The sequence below is a fragment of the Choloepus didactylus genome, chromosome 2 (assembly GCF_015220235.1).
Source record: "Choloepus didactylus isolate mChoDid1 chromosome 2, mChoDid1.pri, whole genome shotgun sequence".
NCBI lineage: Eukaryota > Metazoa > Chordata > Mammalia > Pilosa > Megalonychidae > Choloepus > Choloepus didactylus.
Genome location: NC_051308.1, coordinates 166,498,215 through 166,522,823, shown reverse-complemented (window position 1 = coordinate 166,522,823; position 24,609 = coordinate 166,498,215). Strand labels below are relative to the sequence as shown.

The window sequence follows — 24,609 nt, the reverse complement described above, 5'->3', positions numbered from 1 at the left end:
AGTTCTAAATGCTTACTTTAAAAAAGAAGTTCTCAAATCAGAGAACTAACCTAAAAACTGGAAGATGCAGAAAAGAGGAAACTAAATGCAAAGCAAGCAGAAGGGAGGAAATACAAAAATTTTAGAGAATTTAAAAATGATAGAATCAACAAAACCAAAAGTTGGTTCTTTAGAAAGATCAAAAAATTGACAACTTTAGCTAGACTGACAAGGAAATAAAATATGCAAATAACTAAAATCAGAAATGATAAGGGGGACATTACTACCAACCCCATTGAAATAAAAAAGGACTACAGAAGGATACTACGAACAATGGTATGCTAACAAATTATATAGCCAGATGAAACGGACAAACCCTAGAAACACACAACCTATACTGACTGAAGAAAAAATAAAAGATCCCAACAAAGAAAAGCCCAGGAACAGATGGCTTCACAGGGGAATTTTAGCAAATATTTCTAAGAACAGTCAAAACATATGCTGCTCAAACTCTCCCAAAAAGTTGAAGAGGAGACAACACTCTTTAACTCATTCTATGAGGCCAACATCACCCTCAAACCAAAGCCAGATAAAGATACCACAAGAAAACTACAGACCAGTATCTCTTATGAATATAGATGCAAAAATCCTCAACAAAATACCAAATCCAAATACCTCAACCAAATCCAAAAACACATCAAGAGAATTATATACCATGATTAAATGGGATTTATGCCAAGTATGAGAGGGTGGTTCAAGAAAATCAATGTAGTACACCAAATTAACAGAATCAAGGGGGAAAAAAAACAGATAATCATTTCAACTGATCCAAAAAAGGCATTACGCAAAATCTAGCACCCCTGCTCAAAAGAACACTTAGAAAACTAGTGTAGAAACTTTCTCAGCATGATAAAGGGCATATATAAAAAACACACAGGTAATCATACCGAATAGTTAAAGACTGAAAGCATTCCCTCTAAGGTCAGGAACAAGAAAAGGATGCCCACTGTCACCACTATTACTCAACATTGTACTGGAAGTACTTGCCAGAGCAACTAGGCAGATGATATGATTCTATATACAGAAAATCCTGAAAAATCCACAGCAAAGCTCCTAGAGCTAGTTAAGTGCAATCAGCAAAATGGCAGGGGGTGGGGATGGGGGGTGTTTGTGGGGGGTTACAAGTTCAACACACAAAAATCAGTAGTGTTCCTATATACTAGTAATGAACAATCTGAAGAGGTAATGAAGAAAAAAAATTCCATTTACAATAGCAACTAAGAAAATTAAATATCTAGAAATAAATTTAACCAAGGATGTATGGAACTTATACACAGAAAACTACAAAACATTGTTAACAGAAATCAAAGACGACCTAAATAAATGGAAGGATTTCTGTGTTCATAGACTGCAACACTAGATATTGTTAAGATGTCAATTCTATCCAAAGCAATTTAAATTCAATGTAAAATTCCAACACACTTCTTTGCAGAAATGGAAAAGCCAATCCTCAAATTTATATAGATATGTGAATATATTTCAATAAAATGAAGATAAAAAAAAAAAGAAAAAAAAAATTTATATAGAAGGGTAAGGAGGCCCAAATAGCCAAAAGCATCTTGAAAAAGAAGAACAAACTGGAGGACTCACAAGTCTCAATTTTAAATTTATTACAAAACTACAGTAATAAAATCAGTGTGGTAGTGGCATAAGGCCAGACACAAAGACCAATGGAATCAAACTAAGAACTCAGAAATTAACCCTCACATTTATGGCCAACTTTTAACAAGGATGCAACTTCACTCAGTTGGGTAAGAATAGTCTCTTGAATGAATTGTGCTGGGAAAACCGGATATCCATATGCAAAAAAAATGAAGGTGGACCCTTACCCTCATAGCATATGCAAAAATCAACTCAAAAGACCTAAATCAACTCAAAGACCTAAATATAAGAACCAGAAGTATAAAACTCCTAGACGAAAACATAGGTAAGCATCTTCAGGACCCTGTGTTAGGAAATGGTTTCTTGGACATTACACCCGAAGCACAAGCAACAAAAGAAACAAATAGATAAATGGGACCTCATCAAAATTAAAAACTTTTGAGCATCAAAGGACTTCAATATGAAAATAAAAAGACAACCTACAGAATGGGAGAAAATATTGGAAATCACATATCCAATAAGAGTTTAATATTCAGAATACATAAAGGAATCACATAACCCAACAGAAGACAACCTATTTTTAAAAATGGGCAAAAAAGACGTGAATAGATAATTCTCCAAAGAAGATATACAAATAGCCAAAAAACATAAAAAGATGATACAACGTCTTAGCCATCAGGGAAATGCAAATTAAAACCACAATGAGGTATCATCTAATACCCACTAGAATGGCTACTATTAAATGGAAAATAACAAGTATTGTAGAGGATGTGGAGAAAGAGGAACACTCCTTCACTATTGGTGAGAAGGAATATGCTGCACATGCAGCCACTGTGGAAAAGAGCAGTTCCTCAGAATGTTAAGTATAGAATTACCATATGACCTCGTGTGGTGGTTTGAAGCTGTAATTGTACTCCAGAAAAGGCCCTGTTCTTTTAATGCATTCCTGTGGGTGCAGACTTATTGTGGGTGGGACCTTTTGTTAGGTTATTTCAACTGAGATGTAACTTAGCCCATTCAAGGTGGGTCCTAATCCTTTTACTGGAGTCAAATATTTAAGAGAGATGAAATTAGGAGAAGCTCACAAAGAAAAAGCCCCCAGAGGAGTTAAGAGAGGAAGCCACTGAAGCCAGAAGCTGAAAGCAACGAAATCTGGGTGAGAAGGACGAGCAGATGCCAGCCATGTGCCTTCCCATGTGACACAGGTGTCCCAGATGCCAGCAGCCTTTCTTCAGAGAAGGTATCATCCTGCTAATGCCTTAATTTGGACATTTTCACAGCCTTGGAACTGTAAATTTCTAAGCTTATAAAAATCCCACTGTAAAAGCAACCCATTTCTGATATACTGCATTTTGGCAGCTGTTAACAAACCAAAACAACCAGCAATCCCACTTCTAGGTATATACTCAAAGGAGTTGAAAGCAGGGACTTCAACAGACAGATGCACATTGATGTTTATAGCAGCTGTATTCACAACTGTGAAAAGATGGACATAACCCAAGTGTCCTTAGATTTATGAATGAATAAACAAAATGTGTCACAGACATAGAATGAAGTATCATTCAGTTGTAAAAAGGAATTAAGAGCTGATATATGTGACAACATGGATGAACCTTGAAGATGTTGAGTGAAATAATTCATACACAAAAAGAAATATTTTATCACCTCACTGATGAAATAATTAGAATAAGCAAATTTAAGGAATTAGAAACTAGAATTGGGTTATCAGAGACAGGGGAGGCGGTTGGGTACAGCATGGGGAGTTAATGCTTAATTGGTCCAGAGATTCTGTTAAGGGTAATAGAAAAGTTTTGGTGATGGATGGTGGTATGGATGTGCAACATTTTGAATGTAATTAACACTACCAAAATATATATTTTAATGTGGTTAAAAAGGGAAATTTTAGGAATATATGTTATTAGAATAAAATTTTCTTTAAAAAAAAAGGACTATACAACACAAATAGCGAACCTTAATAGAAACTACAAACTATAGTTAATAGTATAATTATAATAATAATGTTTTGTCAAACGTAACAAAGGTACCACACTAATGCAAAACGTTAATAATAGGGAAAATGGTGTGTATGGGGGGATATATAGGAATTCTGCATTTTCTGCATGATATTTTTGCAAACCTACAACTTCTCTAATATAAATATATTTCAAAATTTACAAAATAAGGAACATTACTTAAAAATTCAAATAGGTCTTAAGTGGCTGGTTATCTCATTAAATATCAAGATGTTAAATACTGCACTAAATGATTTATTTTGCATTCTACTGATTCAGAAGTAACAGGAAGACATTAATATTAACAAACTTTACACCCTTCACTTTTTTTTTTTTTGAAGATGCAGAAGTTTTTATTGGTCACCGGTTCCCCAGAGGGCACCCTGCTTCTGCTGCCTCAGTGCCTCAGAACTTGGGTGTCGTTGGTCTCAGATACCACTTTGCCGTCCACGATCCTGCGGGTGGTGGTCTTGTGGATGGTTTGCATGGAGTTGCTGCAGCCCAGGGCGTCGCTGAGACTGAAGTCCTCTCCGTCTTCTAGCAGGCGGCGATAGGTGGCAATCTCAGTCTCCAGCTTGACCTTGATGTTCAGCAGGGCCTCGTACTCCTGGGCCTGGCGCTGCCCCTCTGCCCGGGTCTGTGCCAGCTCCGATTCCAGGTGCAGCAGGACCCCGTTGAGCTGCTCCATCTGCAGGGCATAGCGGGCTTCCACCTCCCGCAGGCTGTTCTCCAGGCTGGCTTTCAGATTCCTCATGGAGTCCAGGTCAATTTCCAAGGACTGGACAGTACGTCTCAGCTCCGTGAGTGTCATCTCAGCAGCTCCTATCTCAGCGGACTGAGAGGTGACCACTGTGGTGCTCTCTTCAATCTGCTGAGACCAGTACTTGTCCAGCTCCTCTCGGTTCTTCTGAGCCAACTCGTCATACTGGGCTCGGATGTCTGCCATGATCTTGCTGAGGTCCTGAGACTTGGGGGCATCCACCTCCACGGTCAGCCCAGAGCTGGCAATCTGCGCTTGTAGGCCCTTTACTTCCTCCTCATGGTTCTTCTTCATGAAGAGCAGCTCCTCTTTGAGAGCCTCGATCTCCGTCTCCAGCTGCAGCCGGGTGACGTTGGTGTCATCAATGACCTTGCGGAGCCCATGGATGTCACTCTCCACAGACTGGCGCATGGCCAGCTCCGTCTCGTACTTGACTCTGAAGTCATCTGCAGCCAGCCGGGCATTGTCAATCTGCAGAACGATGCGGGCGTTGTCCACAGAAACCTCAAAGATCTGAGCCCTCAGTTCCTCGATGATCTTGAAGTAGTGGCTCCAGTCCCTGACCTGGGGTCCCTTCTTCTCCAGGTGTTCCCGAATTTTGCCCTCCAGTCTCCGATTCTCAGTCTCCAGGCTCCTCACCCTGTCCAGGTAGGAGGCTAGGCGGTCGTTGAGGGCTTGCATGGTCTCCTTCTCGCCCTGGATGCCCCCCATTCCCGCCAGACCCCCGGCCACCCCGCCGGCCAGGCCCCCGGACCCCCAGCCGCCCCGGGAGCTGGAGGAGCGGGACACGGAGATCCGGGAGCCCGAGCCCCCGGCTCCCGCATAGACGCTGGCCGCGCTGCTGGCCGGCCGGACCCGGTGGCTGGGCAACTGGACCGAGCCCAGGGATCGGTAGTTGGTGGAGAAGGTGGTGGAGCGGGTGGTGAAGCTCATGTTGTCTGGGGAGTGAGGCGAGAGGCCAGGACTCGGGATATGGACGCCTACACCCTTCACTTTTACTATCATATAAATTCAACAATCAAGTTATAAGTTTTAAAATCATTTTTATTGAACTAATTTGAATAATTAGCACTGGTGGCAGCTGCACCAAATCAAAACAAAGCCATCATGAATGCTACTGACACTGCCCAAGTAATCCAGTATGTTCTAATACTTGGAATATAGTAAAACCTTTGACATTGCATAATCAAGCAAAGATGTGATACATACAGTACTATTCAAAAAGATTTTATGCATTTCATTAAAAAATCTTTTTGCAAGTGCCTTCAGCTTTATTAACAATCTCACTGAGACATTCCACACTTCATGCTCTCAAAATAAAAAGTGACCTAAAACTAACTCTAAGGGATTATTTTTTTATATATATATACTAATGAGTACTATTCAAGATTACAGGAATTGAAGCTTAACCTTACAGTATTAGAGGCAATAAGTTACTGGTATGTACTAACACAAACTGCACCCATACTAAATACATCCTTGACACATTCAGAAAAGACATTTTGCAAATTTTAATATGCTAGTTTATATGCTGCAGTGCAAAAGAAGTGACACCCTAATGTTTCCTGAGCTTTAGGAAATTAACAAAATTCTAACTACTATTTAAAATAGGCTCTTTATTATATGAAGCCTTGTCAAAACTAGACAATTAAACTAGGTTTTCGGAGAACTGAAAAGACTGGTCAGACCTACAGTATAGGGTAACAAAAAAGTTTTTAACACAAAAGTATTTACAACACTACAAAGAATACCATGGCTTTGCATGTAGTACACAGATCAAGGATAATCTACTGATTACCAAACCAACTTATCACAATTGTTCCTTCTCTTTCAAAAATACTACAATGAAAGATCTTATGGTAAATTACTTAGTATTAAATATACCAACCTGTAGTATATTATGCATTTTAAAATATTCTTCCATAATGCCCAGTAAGAGGGAATAAAGAATCAAGGAAATAAACATGCTTTCAGGAATGCTGTGCATGTGTATATGTCAAGGGGAATGAAAATGATTTCTCATCAGGACATTCTGTATCCTCTAAATTACAAAGACCGTGTTTCTACTTCAATCTTTTCTTCTGCCTGTAGTATGTCAGGATCGACATGAACAACTGGAGGTCGCAGGATAACTTCAGGCCCTCCACCATATATGGACTGTAGAAAATTCCATGTTTCTTCAGAAATTTGACCAGAATCTGCTCCTAAAATTAAGGGTATATAGAAAAAGAATATTATTTACAACCCTAAATTCATGTTGCTTAAAGAACAATAGTGGCAAAAAAATGACAAAAGCTTTCATAATCTACCTCACCATGAATCCTCTGGGATAATTTAGAACTTTTGGAACATGAATCTTCAGGCTACCATTCCATTTTGTATTCAGGTGCAACTTTACAGTCTGTATTCAAAGGGTAGAGATCATTTATCCTAGCTCTCACCAACAGCCTTAAAACCTTTCCTGAGAAAAAATTAAACACTGGCTGCTTTCCATTATTTGTACTACTTTGTGTATAAATTACATTTGTGAGCTGCGTAAAAAAGTCCCATAGATGGCTACTGATGAAACAGTGAAAAATCAATAACAAGTAAAGACTTAAAATATGAATTTACCTTGCCTAAGCATCACATTTCCACATTTAGAGACTGCAATTTTAGTGTTGTCAATAGGACCTGGAGGATCTAAGGCAAAAGAAAAAATAAATTATCAAAATGCATAATTTTCAAAGAAATGCACCAAAGAATTACATAATTCTGTGCCTGAAATAATTATGTACCAATTATTGCATAATTCTGCTCCTGTAAGTATATAATCACATTATGTTTTAGCCAGATTATTATAATCAATTCTTTTTTTTTTTTACTGAGATTGTTCACATACCATACAATTATACAAAGATCCAAAGTGTACAATCAATTGCTCCTGGTACCATCATACAGCTATGCATCCATCACCACAATTAATGTTTTTTTCAACTTTTAGAATATTTTCATTACTCCAGAAAAGAAATAAAGACAAAAAAAGGAAACTCAAATCCTCCCATACCCCTAACCACCCCCTCCATTGGTAACTCATATTATTGTTATAGCACATTTGTTACTGTTGATCAGCGAACGTTAAAATACTAACTGTAGTATGCAATTTGCAATAGGTGTATTTTTTCCCTATATGCCCCTCTATTATTAACTTCTAGTTATAGTGTCATACATTTGTTCTAGTTCATGAAAGAGATTCCTAATATTTGTACAGTTAATCACGGACATTGCCCACCACAAGGTTCACTGTTTTATTCATTCCCATCTTTTAACCTCCAATTTTCCTTCTGTTGACATATGTGACTCAGCTTCCCCTTTCCACCTCATTCACACACCACTCAGCAATGTTAGTTATTCTCACAGTGTGCTACCATCACCTCTGTTCATTTCCAGACATTTAAGTTCAACCTAGTTGAAAATTCTGCTCATAATACGCAACCACTCCCCATTCTTTAGCCTCATTGTATATCCCGGTAATTTATAATTCATGTCTATGAGTTTACATATTATAATTAGTTCATATCAGTGAGAACCTGCAATGTTTCTCATCTGTCTAACTTATTTCACTCAATGTAGTGCCCTCAAGGTTTCTTAATCAACCCATTTTTTTAAGACAGTTTTGTTCACACACCAAACATTCTGTTCTAAATAAACAATCGATGATTCCCTGTATAGTCACATATTTATTTACCACCATCATCACTATCTATATAAGGACACCTCCACTTCTTCCATAAAGCAGGAAGAAGAGACAAAGAAGGCAGAGAGACATAAGAAAAAGTAAAAAGAGAAAACAAACAAACAAACATGATAGCTAGGAAGCAACAAAACAAAAGACAGCATTAAACTAAAGTAGAATAAAGAGTCAGACAACATCACCAATGCCAAAAGTCCCATACCCTTCCCTTATGGCCCCCTCTTATATGCATTCAGCTTTGGTATATTGCCTTTGTTACATTAAAGGAAGCATAATAAAATCTTTCTGTTAACTACAGTCTCTAGATTGCTTTGATTGTATTTCTCCCCCAATATCTCCCTATTTTTAATACCTTGTAAGGTTGACATTCATTTGTTCTCCCGCATGAAAAAAACATGTTTGCACATTTTATCATAATTGTTGAGCATTCTAGTTTTCACTGAGTTAAACAGTCCCAGTCTATCTTTCATCTTTTGTTCTGGTGTCCCACATGGTCCTAACCTTCCTCTTTCAACCACACTCACAGTCATCTTTGTTCAGTGTACTTACATGGTTGTGCTACCATCATCCAAAAATTGTGTTCCAAACCTCTCATTTCTGTCTTTACCTATTTGTCTGTACTGCTCCCTTTAGTATTTCCTGTGGTGCAGGTATCTTGTTCACAAACTCTGTCACTGTCGGTTGGTCAAAGAATATTTTAAACTCTCCCTCATATTTGAAGGACAGTTTTGCCGGATACAGGATTCTTTGTTGGCGGTTTTTCTCTTTCAGTATCTTATATATTATCACACCACTTCCTTCTTGCCTCCATGATTTCTGCTAAGCAATGCGCACATAGTCTTATCAAGCTTCCTTTATATGTTGTGGATAGCTTTTCTATTGCTGCTTTCAGGATTCTCTCCTTGTCTTTGACATTTGATAATCTGATTATTAACTGTCTTGGTGTAGGCCTGTTCAGATCTATTCTGTTTGGGGTACACTGCACTTCTTGGATCTGTAATTTTATGTCTTTCGTAAGTGATGGGAAATCTTCTTTGATTATTTTCTCTAGTATTGCTTCTGCCCCTTTCCCCTTCTCTTCTCCTTCTGGGACACCCATGACATGCACAATCACGTGTTTCACATTGTCATTCAATTCCCTGAGTCACTGCTCCTATTTTTCCATTCTTTTCCCTATCTGTTCTTTTGTGTGTAGGATTTCAGGTGTCTTGTTCTCAAGTTCCTGAGTGTTTTCTTCTGCCTCTTGAGATCTGCTATTGTATGTCTCCATTGTGTCTTTCATCTCTTGTGTTGTGCCTTTCATTTCCATAGATTCTACCAGTTGTTTTTACGAACTTTCCATTTCTACCTTATGTACGCCTGGTGTTTTTTTTATAGCCTCCTTTTTTTTTGCCGTATCTTCCCTAAACTTTTTGAATTGATTTAGCATTAGTTGTTTCCATTCCTGTATCTCAGTTGAAGTGTAAGTTTGTTCCTCTGACTGGGCCATAATTTCATTTTTCTTAGAGTAGGTTGTAGTTTTCTGTTGTCTAGGCATTTGGTTTCCTTGGTTACCCCAATCAAATTTTCCCAAACCAGAATGGGCTAAGGTCCCAGAAGAGGGAAATAGTATCAGGTTTCCCGATTTTGTGTCTTAGAAGATTGACACACCTTGTGAGGCCTCAAGCCACTCTGCTTTTCCTAACCTGGCCAGCAGGTGGTGACTGTCAGCCTGTCGCTCCTGACTGGTGTAAGGTGTGGCCCCCTTAGTTTCTGTTTTGGCTGTTTTCCCCTAGGCTCTGGGGTCTGGTTCTGAATGGAAGGCAGGTAATAGATCTGGGTACCACCTCATTCCTCTTAGGGAAGATACACCCCCTAGGGAATTTTCTGTTGCATTTAAGTAAGTTCTTTGTCTCTCCAGCTCTGCTGTCTCCACCCTTGTCTGGATCAGAGCACTGTGAACTGAAAATGGCTAAGGCTTTCTTCACTGAACCGCTCAGGTTGAGAGAAAAAGGGACAGAAAGTCCCCTTTCAGGGCCAGTCAACAGCCCCTAGTTTCACCCATCGGCCAGAGTTAGCACCCGGTCCTTTGGGCTCCCCCTCCTGGGACAGAGAAGTCCCCTGGATCTTCAAGGTTAGTCGTCACTAAAAGCCTCTGTCTGCTTGTTGGGGATTTGTAGCTTACACTGAGCAGTGCATGTTTGCCAATTAAAGCCCCAGTTGGAGTTCGAGTGAGGTATATTCACTTGTTCAGAGAGTGATGCTCTCCGTCACAGCGAGGCTTTACAGTGCGGGCTGTTGTTGTCGGAGGGGGCCCCTGGCTCGGGTCTGCAGTTTCTACTCACAAATTTTATGCTATAATCTCAGACATTCCTCCCAATCCAGGTGGGTGCATGATGTGACAGTCACAGTTGTCCCCCAGCAGTTATTCCAGATCATTTACTAGTTGTTCCTGGTTGTTTCTGAGTTGCTCCAGGGGGACTAACTAACATCCACTTCTCTCTATGCCTCCATCTTCTTCTGTCCCCTATAATCAATTCTTAACTGTCTTCTCCTGAACTATTTGCTTTCTGGGTCTTAGTTCCCCTAAAACAGAACCAGAGAGACTTCCAGATGGCTGGCAGATTGGGTGAGGTGGGGCAGGCTTTTCCTCCAAGAAACTAGAAAGCATACAGAGGATGTCCAGGACAGCAGGTTTGGTTTTTTTTTATATTTAGTTTTAGTGAGATATATTCACATTCCATACAATCATCCATGGTATACAATCAACTGTTCAGAGTACCATCATATAGCTGTGCATTCATCATCACAATCTATTTTTGAACATTTTCCATATACCAGAAAGAATCAGAAGAAGAATAAAAAATAAAATAAAAAAGAACACCCAAATCATCACCCCAGTCCCACCCTATTTAGGACAGCAGTTTTGCCATGTAACTGGGCATAGAGGGAACCCTACAGTACGTGGAGGGGATGTGGACAAAACACAGAGAATAGCGCCTCAAGGGATGGAGTGAGTTTGTCTGGGCTGGGACCATAGCACTAGCGAGACAGCTGCTGAGCAAGGTAGTAAGCAGCGGATCTCCACTCCAGTCCACCCACACTGGCAGTTAGCTAGGGAGGTGATCCACCACATTCATATAGCCGGGAGCTCCTGTGATGGCACCCAGGAGGCAGCATTTTCTCTGCCCCCCACAGAAGTCTGGGTGGGAGCGATGCAGTGGGAAGAACCAGCGATAGGACAGGGCACCATACGGACGCATCATGAGCCTCTAATACACCCCAGAGGCCCATGGGCCCACAGCAATCAGGGAACAGTACACATTTGATCTGGAGGGTGGTCTTGAGGGGACAACCTGCCAAACTGAACAGGGCCCACAATGCACACACAGGGAAGGCAATCCCCTGTGCACACAGAGAACTAGTGCATTGACTGGTTCAACACAAGGTTTGGACTCTGCCACTGAATAGAAGTTCAGGGAAGACCAGCTTGAGAATAAAAGGTGGATCAAGACAGCCACCTGCTGATAGGATTGGGAAACTGCACTCCAGCAAGCTGTAGTTCTTCCAAATTATATATAAATTTCAGATAATCCAGTATTTCCCAAAAATAACCTTATCAAGACAAACAAATGCCCCCAAACCAACAGAAAATCATAAAGCACTTGAAGAACCTAGAAAACATGTACAAGCCAAACGAACAAATTAAAAAGCTGGAAGAGAGGCTCGAGCATGGCTGCATTGAGAGGAGTGGAAGCTAGTTAGTCCCCCTGGAGAAACTAATAAACAACCAGGAACAACCAGTAAATAATCCAGAATAACTGTGAGGGGAACAAACATGACCACCCACTCATCATACATCAACCTGAATTGGGAAGAATGCCTGAGATCACAGTATAAAATCTGTAAGTAAAAACTGTGGATTCAAGCATGGAGCCCCCTCCCCACACGGCCCGAGCTGCAAAAGACTCCAGATGCTAGAGAGCAGCTCTCTCAGAGAAAGTGAATACAGCTCAGCTGAACTCCAACTGGGGTTTTAATTAACAAACGTGGACTGCTTGATATAAGCTACAAATCCCCAACAAGCACAGAGAGGTTTTTGGTGATAACTGACCTTGGAGAGCTGGAGGGTGGCCGCGGACTGGCCAGGAAGGGGGCTTTCTGTCCCTGTTTTGGCTCAGTGGAGAAAGCCTCAGCTAGTTTCAGTTCCCAGTGCTCTGACCCAGACAAGGGTGGAAATAGCACAGGCAGAGATCATTGAAATGCTAATGACCTCTCCCTAGGGCATCTATCTTCTCTAAGAGAAAAGAGGTGGGGCTGAGCTCTACTACCCATCTTCCATTCAGAACAAGATCCCAGAGCCTGGGGGAAAAGAGCCACAGGCCACACCTCCTTATACCAGTCTGGAGTTACAGGCTGACAAGCGCCACTAAAATGGTGAAGAGGCAGCCAACTAAATGACAGACATATTTGGAAACCACATATCTTATAAGAGACCAATATCCTGCACATATAAAGAAATTTTATAACTCAACAACAATAGTTCAAACAACCCAATTATACAATGTCATACAAAAAGAGATGACAAAGTACTTTTCTGAAGAGGAAATATAAATGGCTAAAAAACACAGGAAAAAAAATGTTCATCTTCAATAGCTATTAGTGAAATGCAAATCAAAACTACAATGAGATATCATTTCATACCAATAAGAATGGCTGCCATTAAACAAATGGGAAACAATAAATGCTGGAGAGGATGTAGAGAAATTGGAACTCTTATTCACTGCTGGTGGGATTGTAAATGGTACAGCCACTCTGGAAGACAGTCCAGAGGTTTCTCAGAAAACTAGATATTGATTTACCCTATGATCTGGCAATTCCACTTCTCAGTATATATCCAGAAGATTTGAAAGCAGTGACATGAACAGACATTTGTACACTGATGTTCACAGCAGCGTTGTTCACAACTGCCAACAGATGGAAACAATCCAAGCGTCCTTCAACAAACAAGTGGATCAGCATTGCAAATATAGGCAGGTGCTTGAATGATATACTTCAAAAGGATGACTTTAGCTCAGAGAGTTGAAAACAAAAGGGTATATGGGAAAAATCTACCTATTGCACACTAGGGATCATAACTAACAGGAATACCATGCAGTACCACACAAATACTAGGGACAAATAATTAAGGGCTGACAAGAGCTATGAGATGTTCTGGGTCATGAGAATTGTTTAAAATGAAGAGTGATAAGAACTGTATAACTAAATAATGATAATGTGAGACATAGATGGATCATCATGGATAAAATATATGCTGTGCCAGTTTGGATGTATTATGTCCCCCAAAATGCTATGTTCTTTGATGAAATCTTGCGGGGGCAGACATGTTAATGATGTTTAGGTTGGAATCTTTGGATTAGGTTGTTTCCATGGAGATGTGACACACCCAACTGTGGGTAATACCTTTGATTAGTTTATCGCCATGGAGGTGTGGCCCTGCCCATTCAGTGTGAGTCTTAATTAAGTCACTGGAGTCCTATAAAAGCACACAGACAGAAAGAGCTGACAGCTGCAGCCAAGAGAGACATTTTGGAGATGGCCATTGAAAGCAGACTTTTGCTGACACTTTGCTCTGGAGAATCTAACAGACGACAAAAAGCCCCAAGAGCAACATTTTGAAGAACACACAGGAACTGAGAGAGGAGCTGGAACACAACCCAGGATCAGCAGATACCAGCCCTGTGCCTTCCCAGCTAACAGAGGTTTTCCAGAAGCCACTGGCTTTCCTTCAGTGACAGTATACTTGTGTTGATCCCTTAATTTGGACATTTTCATGGCCTTCAGACTGTAAATTTGTAACCAAATAAACCCCCTTTATAAAAGCCAATCCATTTCTGGTATTTCGCATAATGGCAGCATTAGCAAACCGGAATATATGCTATGTGTGCTTAGGAACCCCTTACTTTGTAAGTCAAGACCTCAATCTTGAGGCTTGCTCAGATGAAACTTAATGGTTGTAAAGGGAGACTAAGGCAACCTAGATTTGCCTAGGAGTCACCTCCAGAGAACCTCTTTTGTTGCTCAAATGTTGACTTTCTCTTTCTAAGCCTAACTGCAAATAAATCCATCACCATCCCCCCAACGTGGGACAGGACCCCCAGATAAATAAGTCTTCCTGGTGACATGGGACATGAATTCCAGGAATGAGCCTGACCGTAGCATTGAGGGATTGAGAATGCCTTTTTGACCAAAAGGGGGAAAAAAGGCTACAAAATATGTTTTCAGTGGCTAAGAGAATTCAAATAGTCAAGAGGCTGTCTCCTATGTAAGCTTCACCTACATATGCCAAATGACCACAATATGATAAAAGCCCAAGTCATCAGTAGTCCTGAAAACTTTAACGAACACCTGGATTCCTATTTGAGACTCTACAAAAGTTTCACTCAGTAAGTTTAGTCTTCAGAGACATAAATCCTTCAGAATTCCTATGCCAGCTAAGTCCCCAAACCCAGAGGCAACAGCCTCTTCAAGAACATCAACCAGATGTGTCCCCGTGGCTCATAAAGTCCACACCCCTTTTCAACATGAACTAGTTAGGGTGGTTACTGCCTAGACATCCCTGAAGATCGGGGAAGTGATTAAACTAGAGGAAGGGGCAGCAACAGACAAGATGGAATTTAACAAAAGGTTATGAATACTGAATCTCTATGTGATTTTCTTTTTCTTAGTTGCTAGGGTATTAGAATAGCTAGAAGGAAAGAATTGAAATTGTGGAACTGTTAACACATAGCATCCTTTGAAATCTGTTCTATAGCTTCTTGTTAAACTGCAATTTGAAAGCTATCACTTTTTGTGTATATGTTATATTTCACAAGAAGGAAATAATTGAAACTATGGTATCGTAACTCGTAACATTTTTGGAAATTTCCTATATAACTACTTGTTAAATTGTACTCTGAAAGTTATTTATCTTTTTGCATATATGTTATATTTCACAATAAGGAAATAACTGAAATTGTGGAACTGTAACCCATAACATTCTTTAAAATTTGCTAACTACTCGTTAAATTGCACTTGGAAAGTTATCAATTCTATGTATATATGTTATATTCCACAAAAAAAAATACGATTAAAAAAAAAAAAGTAACTTCACAGTAGAGAAATCTGACAAGCACTAAGTAGCCAGGGGACCAAGGTCAACATCATGGTCATGTTGATAACATGTGCCCTTGATACGATGCAATGGGAATGGTGCTTTACCGCTGTCATTTTCCTCCCCCAAACCCCAAATCCCTGTCTAATAAGAAAAATGTCAGAAAAATCCCAATTCAGGGGCAATCTACAAAACACCTGACAGGTACCCCTCAAAACTGTTAAGGCCATCAAAAATAAGGAAAATCTGAGAAACTGTCAGAGCCAAGATGAGCCTAAGGAGACATGACAATTAAATGTAATGTGGGATCCTGGATGCGATCATGGATTAGAAAAAGGACATTAGGTGAAAACTAAAAGAAATCTAAATAAACTAAGGGTTTTAGTTAAAACTAATGTATCAATCTTGGCTCATTATTTATAACAAACATACTATACTGATGCAAGATATTAATTATAGGAGAAATTGGATTTGGCATATATGGGAATTCTCTGTACTGTCTTTTGCAATTTTTGTGTAAATTTAAAACTAACCTAAAATTAAAAGTTTACTTTAAAAGAAAAAAAAAAAACAACAACAACAACAAAAAAACAGAACCAGGAAATACAGTGGGAGAAGCTCTCTCACAACCATCCAGAGTCTAATAGAAATGATTTCTTAACTACTCATGTGGGAGTTATAGGTTAAATTGAACTTTTAATGTTACACAAGACCAATTCATTTTAATTTAAAAAGAAATTACACAATTCTTAATTTGTTTCAAATAGTCATTACTAAACTTAAAAACAATAAAAGCATTTTAAAATGAAATGTTAAAATATATTCTTTTTTAATTTAAGGTTAAAAAACTTAATTTGTTTTTCCTTTGAGTACAAAGGCACAATAAATGTTCATTTCAAAAGCTAGAAAAAAGACACAAGGGAAAAAAGAATACTGTAATCCCTCCACAGAAAGTTAGGCTAACTGTTTAGTATTTCTGTGGTCCTTTGCCTTTGCATGTATAATGTTTGCTTTTTTTTTAATAAAAAGAATGTTCAAACTATGTATACTCTATTGCAAACAATTTCATATATCAACAGCATTTCATTTTCAAATTATTAAATATTGCCATAAAAATTATTTTTTTAACTTTTCAATATAAGATCAGAGACTAATTTTGTTGAGTTCTTTTATTCCTGCTATGAATATGCTATAATCTAAAAGAAGTTTTTTATAAGGTTTAAGACAACCAGGATAGAAACTAGAATATATTATCAGCAAGGGGGTGAGGAAGCAAAGATCTTCTCTTTTGTCACTGATGTAATCCCAAACACATATATTCATTCAATAAATATTTATGGGATAAATAAATTTTAAAATCTGCAAAGAATTTCACTTTCCAGTTAACCACTTACCTCCATCTTTACCCTTCACAAAACTTTCCCATTCTCGAAACCACTGCATACTGATGCAATAAAAAGTTGCTGGAGAGTCCTCTTCCTGGAATACTCTGTTGAGCTATAAGGGGAAAAAAATCAGTCATATGATATCTAGAGCTTATTTTGTAGCAGAACAATATCATTCTACTTAATCATCTGAAAAGATCGAGTCCTCATATGCATGGGATGTAGTAGAATAGCAATATGTATATTGATGCTAAACTAAGTAAATTATCTTAGTACCAGGATATATCATGGCACCTACTTATAAACAATTCTAGGACAGGTCTCAAAATTTAACAAATATGCACAAAAAGGTCATAAAAGTTGGGATAAGTGAGTACAGTCAAGGCAAAATCCTTAAAGCAACAAATACCCCACACATTTATAACAAATCTAATGTGTAGGCTTTATTTAAACACACCATATCCATTCCATTTACCTTATTCATATTCATTTAGGATACTGGAGATATTTCCTTACCAGTCAATAAACAACAGTTTCCTTATTTGTTTTTATGGCTGCACAGTATTCCACAGTACAGATGTACCAGTCCCCCATTGGTTTGCTATTATAAACACAATACTACAACAAATAATGTTGTACATGTCATTTCATGGGTAATATACACATATGTACAGGATAAACTCTCAAAATTAAACTCACTAAAGATTTGCAATGCCTCCTCCATCCCTAAAGACTAAAGAACTGTATTTGAATAAAACCAGGTAAAATTTTACTGGAAATTTAAATTGTTAGTGGAGTGACCTAACGGTTAGAATGGAGTCATTCCCATGTTCATTACTTTTAGCTAGATACCCAGGGCTACCTTTGTTGTGGAACTGCCTGAGACCTGGTTATTCAATTTTTCTTCTCAATATTTTTTTTTTGTTAAATTAGCCAGTGCTTCTATCTATTACTTGCAACTAAAGAAACCCAACTGATAGAAGAACTGGTACACAAAGCAAGGTGCAAACAACAAAGCCTCGGGGAAATGAAGGGTATTTGTAATTTATCAAATTTGTAGAACTGAGGAAAGGCAGTTAGACTTCTAAAAACATTTTACAATGGACAACTAAATGCCCTGTGAACAAAGACAACCAAGGTGGGATCATGTCACTCCTCTAATCAAAGCCCTGAAATTGTTCACACTGAACTCATTCGAGTAAAAGTCAAAGATCCTTATAACAGCCCAGAAAGCTCTTCATCATGCGGCTCTGCTAATCTTTCTGACTTCATATTCTTTCTTCCTGATTTATCCATGTGTGGTCACAGTGACCTCTTTGCTATTCCCAGAACCAACAAGATACATTCTGGCCTCTCGAGGCTTTTACACTGGCTGTCCCTTTTTTGAGTACTGCCCTTCCTTAATAAGTCTTCGCTTAAATGTCAGCTTCTCAATGAGGCCTGTCTTGACAACCTTGTTTACAGTTACAACTTAACGTATTTCCTCATCACTGTATTCCTAATTCCTCTTATCACGTTAAATATTTTCTTCTTCAACAATACTTTTCACCTTCTAATATACTATATATTTATTAAATGTAAGTTATTTGAGAATGGGATCTTTCTGGGACCGTGGCTGCCTCTGATGGTTAACAAAGAAATCAAGGTATATTTGTCTCAAGGCATGGAATGAAAGTTAGGACTGTCTATGAGGTACAACTTAGAGAATTTAGGAAATGTGTTTCTAAAATATAAGATCAGACTGATTCTGCCAGATATTGCATTATAACATCTATTAAATTCTCAGCATTACAAGGTTTGGACATTTTTAGGGCTCTCTTTATCTTTTGTATTAGGAAGTTTCTTCCTGATGTGTCTAGGTGGGGACTTTTGAAACTTAGTTAAGCATAGTCACTCCATTAAACTAGAGACGTGTTTTTCTCTCGTTTTGGGAAATTTCTCTTAATTGCGGCTCTTAACGCAGTTCCTTCCCTCTATTTCCTCTTCTGAACTATTAGACAAACATTGGATTCTATATGTATTCAACATGTAAAACCTTTTCTTTCTGCTTTCCATCTGTTTTTCCTTCTGTGCTTCATTTTCAAAGCCACTCCTTGCTGGATCTTTGAGCACACTAATTTGCTCTCTGGCACTATGAATTTGGCCATTAAATCAATCTATTGAGTTCTGTTTATTTTGTTAAAATACAATATCCTTATGGATATTCCTGAGAATTAATTACTTATTTTAAAGCATAATTTTGGAAACTGCAATTATGTCTAGGTATCACAAGCTATCTCAGACAATGCCTTCTTTAACTAACCTAAGTGTCAACACGTGATGCTCTATCCAGGCAGACAAATTTAAGCTTCCTACCTTGTACAACGCAGAGGGTGGAATGTCACAGTCATCATTGATAACTGCCACTTTCACTCTTGCAACTTGTGTACAGTCATTTTCTATCCACTTTCAATTTTGTAGAAAATCACCTTATTTTCTGGTTAACCAAGGGCACACATCCTTGTACTTCAGTGTTATTTTTTATATTAACATACTTGATTTATTTTAAAAAGGGATTAGCATAAAAAAACCCTAGTGTTTAGAATAAGCATAGGTTCCTATTTAAAAAAAAAAAAAACTGCTTTTTGAAGGTATAATTCACCCACTGTTAGTACATAGTGTGTATCATCACAGTCCAGATTAGAACACTTTTATCATTCCAGAACGTTCCCTTATGCCAGTCTGCTCTCAGATCCAGGCATAACAACTGATCTACTTTGCCTTATAGTTTTACCCATGCTAGAAATTTCTCATAAATGGAATCATACATTACGTAGTCTTTTATATCTTCTTTCACTCATCATGTTTTTGAGGTTCACCCATGCTGATGGCATGTATAAGTAGCCCAATTCTTTTTACTGCTGAGTATTATTACATTGTATGAATAAAACACATTTTCTTTATACATTTTCCAGTTGATGGACATTTAAATTGGTTGCAGTTTTAGCTATTATGAACAATGTTGCTATAAACATTTGTGTACAGGTTTTGTGTGAACATACATTTTCATTTCTATATAGTAAATAACTAGGAGTAGGATTGCTGCTTTATATGGTAAGTATATGTTTAACCTTAAAAGAAATTACGAAACTGTTTATCATTTCACATGTATCACTTTGCATTCCCATCACCAATATATGAAAAGTTCCAGCTACTCCAATCCTCATCAGTACTTGATATTGTTATCTTTTGAAATTTTAACTACTCTAAGAGGTGTGTAATGTTATCTTGCTGTGGTTTTAACTTGCTTTTCCTTAATGGCTACTGATATTGAACACCTTTTGTTTTCTTAAAGTCATTTGTACATCTCTTAAGGGCACTGTCCATTTAAATGTTTTGCTAATTTTTTTTTAAGGATTAAAATTCAGTTTATATAAAGAATTCTTATAAGTCAATACAAAAATATCTAACAGAAAAGATGGTCAAAGTATCTGTTCCTGTTTGCTAGAGCTGCGGTTACGCAAAATACCAGAAATGGATTAGCTTTTATAAAGAAGATTTATTAGGTTACAAATTTACAGTTCTAAGGCCATAAAAGTGTTCAAACTAAGGCACCAGCAAGAGGATACCTTCACAGAAGAACAGCCAATGGCATCCAGAACACCTCTGTCAGCTGGGAAGGTATGTGACTGGCGTCTACTGTTCCTTTGCTCCCAGGTTATGTTTCAACATGACTTTCTCCAAACATCTCTGGGTGTCTAACTTACCTCCTCTCTCTTGACTCTTCTGTGTCTTTGCTTCTTTTTCCTACGACGTTTCTCTCTAAGTGTCTGGGGCTCCTCTCTTAGCTTCTCTAGGCAAACTCAGGGCTTCATCTCTTAGCTTAGCATCTCCAAATGCACTTCTATCCATGTCTCCAAGTATCCACAAGTGTTGGCAAGCATCTGGGTCTGTGTTGGCTATTAACTTCTCTCTTATAATATTCTAGTGTACAAATCAAGACCAACCCTGAAAGAGGTTCTACCCAAAAAGACTGGGACAAAAGATCATGACTTTTGTGGGGGATATAATATATCCAAACCGGCACATTCCACCCCATGGGCCCCCAAAAGACATGTTCTTTCCAAATGCAAAAATACATACTTCCATCACAATATAGGTAAGTACAAAGTCTTATCAAAATTAATTGGTGGGAATCCAAGGTAGCAGATTAGGAGAGAGACAGCAAAATTCTCTTATGTGAAAAACACTAGATAAAAGACAGACAGTGCTCCAGAATAGCAGTTCCAGGGCTCCACTGGATGGGCAAAGTCTTCAACATCCACAGTGACTGTGCACTTGGAAAACCCAAGAGACTGCATTTGGAATCATGTGAGTGTTTGAGGCTCCTGGAGAAACAGCAGCTGAGCCACAACACGGTGGGACCTAGAGACAGTGTTTGAAGACATGTTAGTTTAAAAATCCAGAAAGCGGCTGGGGAGCCGGCAGCAAGGACTGCAGTTGAGCACAGTATCTAGCATGGGAGGTAGCCCTTCACACACCAGCAGCTAACGGCTCCCAAGACAGGAATGGGCCACAGCAGAAAGCAGAGGACCACAGAAGAGGGTAGTTTCCACACCCTCTACAGCCATCTTTGCAGCAGGCTGGGAGACACCCCCTCACAGCATCATAGCCAGGAGCTTCCGTAGGGATTCCACTTGCCTGAGATGGCGCACAATCCTCCTCCGAGGAAGGCTGCAGAGAGCACAGCCTAGAGGTGGGATGACACACACAAGTGCCAAGAGCCCTACACCAATCCCAGGGACTTGTGGGCCCATGTCAGAGAGGGACTGTAAGGAATCTGAGCTGAACAGTCAGAAACATACTACAACCCCAGGGTATTCCAGCTGCAGCCCCAGGAACAGCTGGGAATACTGGGTCTTAAAGCCATATTCCCTACCTAACTATATAAGGCATGCCCACCACCGTCAGGGCTGGCAGTCCCAACTGCACATGGAAAATTGGTGCACTGATTGGACCTCCACAAGGTTTAGAACCCCACATGCAGCACATACAAAGATGGAGAGAACTGACTTGAGGGTAACAGGTAGCCTGGGAGTGCTATCTGCTGGTACGTCAGGGAAAATGCATTCCACCAAGATGCAGCTCTGCCAAGTTATAGATAATTATTTAAATAAGCCTGCATATCCTAAAAGAACCTATCAAGACAAGCAAATGCCAAGAGGACAAAAACAACAGAAAATTTTAAAGCAAATGAAGAAACAAGATATGGATAACCAAAATGCCCAAATCAAAAAAACAAAGTAGATACAGACCTTGGAGCAATTAATCAAAGAAGTAATCACAAATACCAGTATCATGGCTCAAGACATAAAGGACATCAAGAAGACGCTAGAAGAGCATAAGGAAGAATTTGCAAGAGTAAAGAAAAAAACAGAAAAGATTATGGAAATAAAAGAAACTGTTGATCAAATTTAAAGATTCTGGAAACACACAGCAGCAGATTAGATGAAGTAGAGGAAGGAATAAACGAAATTGACGGAAATGTTTTGGAGAGTGAAAGCACAGACGAATGAATGGAGAAAAAAAAGGAAAATTCTGAACTGGATCTCAGGGAAATGATGGACAACATGAAGCACAAAAATATAAGAATCATAGGTGTTCCAGAAGTGAAAGAGAAGGGTAAAGGTCTAGGAAAAGTATTCAAAGACAATTTGGGGGAAAACTTCCCAAACCTTCTTAATGACATAAATATGCAAATCATAGATGCCCAATGAACTCCAAACAGAACAAATCCAAAAAAACCCACTCCGAGACATATTCTGATCACATTGTCAAATGCTGAACAGGAACAAGTTTTGAAAGCAGCAACAGAGAAGTGATTCACCACACACAACGGAAACAACGTATGACTAAGCAGTGACTACTCAGCAGCCACCATGGAGGCGAGAAGGAAGTTGTACAACATATTTAAAACACTGATAGAGAAAAATGACCAGCCAAGAATTCTTTATCCAGGAAAGCTCTTTTTCAAACTTGAAGGAGAGATTAAAATCTTCACAAACAAACAAATGCTGAGAGATTTTGCCAATAAACGACCTGCCCTACTTCAGATACTGAAGAAAGCCCTAACGACAAAGAAACAAAGAAAGGAGACACAGATATGGAGAAAGGTTCAGTACTAAAAAGATTCAATATTGGTTCATTAAAGGACAATAAAAGAGAGAGGGATAAAATATATCTGACAAAGATAAACCAAAGGATAGGGTGGCTGATTCAAGAAATGCCTTCACGGTTATAACGTTGAATGTAAATGGATTAAACTCCCCAATTAAAAGATACAGATTGGCAGAATGGATCAAAAAATATAAGATATCAATATGCTGCATACAAGAGACTCATCTTAGACACAGAACACAAAGAAATTGAAAGTGAAAGGATGGGAGAAAATATTTCATGCAAGCTACAGCCAAAAGAAAGCAGGAGTAACAATATTAATCTCAAATAAAATAGACTTTAAAGGCAAACATGTAATGAAAGACAAAGAAGGCCACTACATACTAACAAAAGGGGCAATTCAACAAGAAGAAAAAACAATCATAAATGTTTACGCACCAATCATGGTGCCACAAAATACATGAGAGAAACACTGGCAAAACTAAAGGAAGCAATGGATGTTTCCACAATAATTGAGAGACTTCAACACATAACTCTCTCCTATAGATAGATCAACCAGACAAACGACCAATAAGGAAACTGAAAACCTAAACAATCTGATAAAATAATTGGATTTAGTAAACATATATAGAACATTACATCCCAAATCACCAGGATACACATTCTTCTCTAGTGTTCACGGGAACTTTCTACAGAATACATCATATGCTGGACATAAAATAAGCCTCAATAAATTTTAAAAAATTGAAATTATTCGAAGCACATTCTCTGACCACAATGGGATACAATAAGAAGTAAACGACTGTCAGAGACAAAAAAGTCACAAATACCTGGAGGTTAAATAACATGCTCCTAAATAAACAGTGGGTTAAAGAAGAAATTGCAAGAGAAACTGCTAAATATATAGGGACAAATGAAAATGAGAACACAACATGTCAAAACCTACAGGATGCAGCAAAAGCGGTACTAAGGGGGAAATTTATAGCACTAAACACATACATCAAAAAGGAAGAAAGAGCTGAAATCAAAGAACTAATGGAGCAACTGAAAAAGCTAGAAAATGAACAGCAACCCAATCCTAAACTAAGTAGAAGAAAAGAAATAACAAGGATTAAAGCAGAAATAAATGACATAGAGAACAAAAAAAACAATAGAGAATAAACAACACCAAAAGTTGGTTCTTTGAGATCAACAAGATTGACAAGCCCCTAGCTAAACTGACAAAATCAAAAGAGAGAAGACCCATATAAACAAAATAATGAATGAGAAAGGTGACATTACTGTGGATCCTGAAGAAATTGAAAAAAATTGTAAGAGGATACTATGAACAAAGGTATGCCAACAAACTGGATAATGCAGAGGAAATGGACAATTTCCTGGAAACATATGAACAACCTAGACAGAACAGAGAAGAAATAGAAGACCTCAACAACCAATCACAAGCAAAGAGATCCAATCAGTCATCAAAAAGCTTCCCACAAATAAATGCCCAGGGCCAGATGGCTTCACAGGGGAATTCTACCAAACTTTCCAGAAAGAACTGACACCAATCTTACTCAAACTCTTTCAAAACATTGAAGAAAATGGAACACTACCTAACTCATTTTATGAAGCTAACATCAATCTAATACCAAAACCAGGCAAAGATGCTACAAAAAAGGAAAACTACCGGCCAATCTCCCTAATGCATATAGATGCAAAAATTCTCAACAAAGGACTTGCAAATTGAATCCAAAGACATATTAAAAAAATTGTACACCATGAACAAGTGGGGTTCATTTCAGGTATGC

At 38.6% G+C, this 24,609-nt stretch overlaps 2 protein-coding genes across 6 annotated transcripts in view; both read right to left on the bottom strand.

Moving 5' to 3' along the window:
- Positions 1 to 3,975: 3,975 nt before the first annotated feature.
- LOC119527145 (keratin, type I cytoskeletal 18) lies at positions 3,976 to 5,387 on the bottom strand. Its single transcript, XM_037826876.1, has one exon. The coding sequence runs from the start codon at positions 5,344 to 5,346 to the stop codon at positions 4,051 to 4,053; it is 1,296 nt and encodes a 431-aa protein (XP_037682804.1). The 5' UTR covers positions 5,347 to 5,387; the 3' UTR covers positions 3,976 to 4,050.
- A 52-nt stretch (positions 5,388 to 5,439) lies between these two features.
- The window catches only part of USP33 (ubiquitin specific peptidase 33), a 106,746-nt gene continuing 87,576 nt past the window's right edge, over positions 5,440 to 24,609 (bottom strand). For 4 of the 5 annotated variants that reach the window (XM_037826872.1, XM_037826874.1, XM_037826873.1 and 1 more), the window contains exons 22-24: positions 16,673 to 16,775; positions 7,027 to 7,095; positions 5,440 to 6,617 (exon numbers count right to left, since the gene is read on the bottom strand). In XM_037826872.1, the coding sequence (XP_037682800.1) occupies positions 6,460 to 6,617; positions 7,027 to 7,095; positions 16,673 to 16,775 (330 nt within the window). In that variant the 3' untranslated portion in view covers positions 5,440 to 6,459. Of the gene's footprint in view, positions 6,618 to 6,722; positions 6,815 to 7,026; positions 7,096 to 16,672; positions 16,776 to 24,609 lie in introns of all 5 variants that reach the window. The other variant, XR_005215334.1, reaches the window with a different exon arrangement.

Excerpts from the sequence above, each read along its gene's own strand:
- LOC119527145 (XM_037826876.1), bottom strand. The coding sequence starts at position 5,346 with ATGAGCTTCACCACCCGCTCCACCACCTTCTCCACCAACTACCGATCC.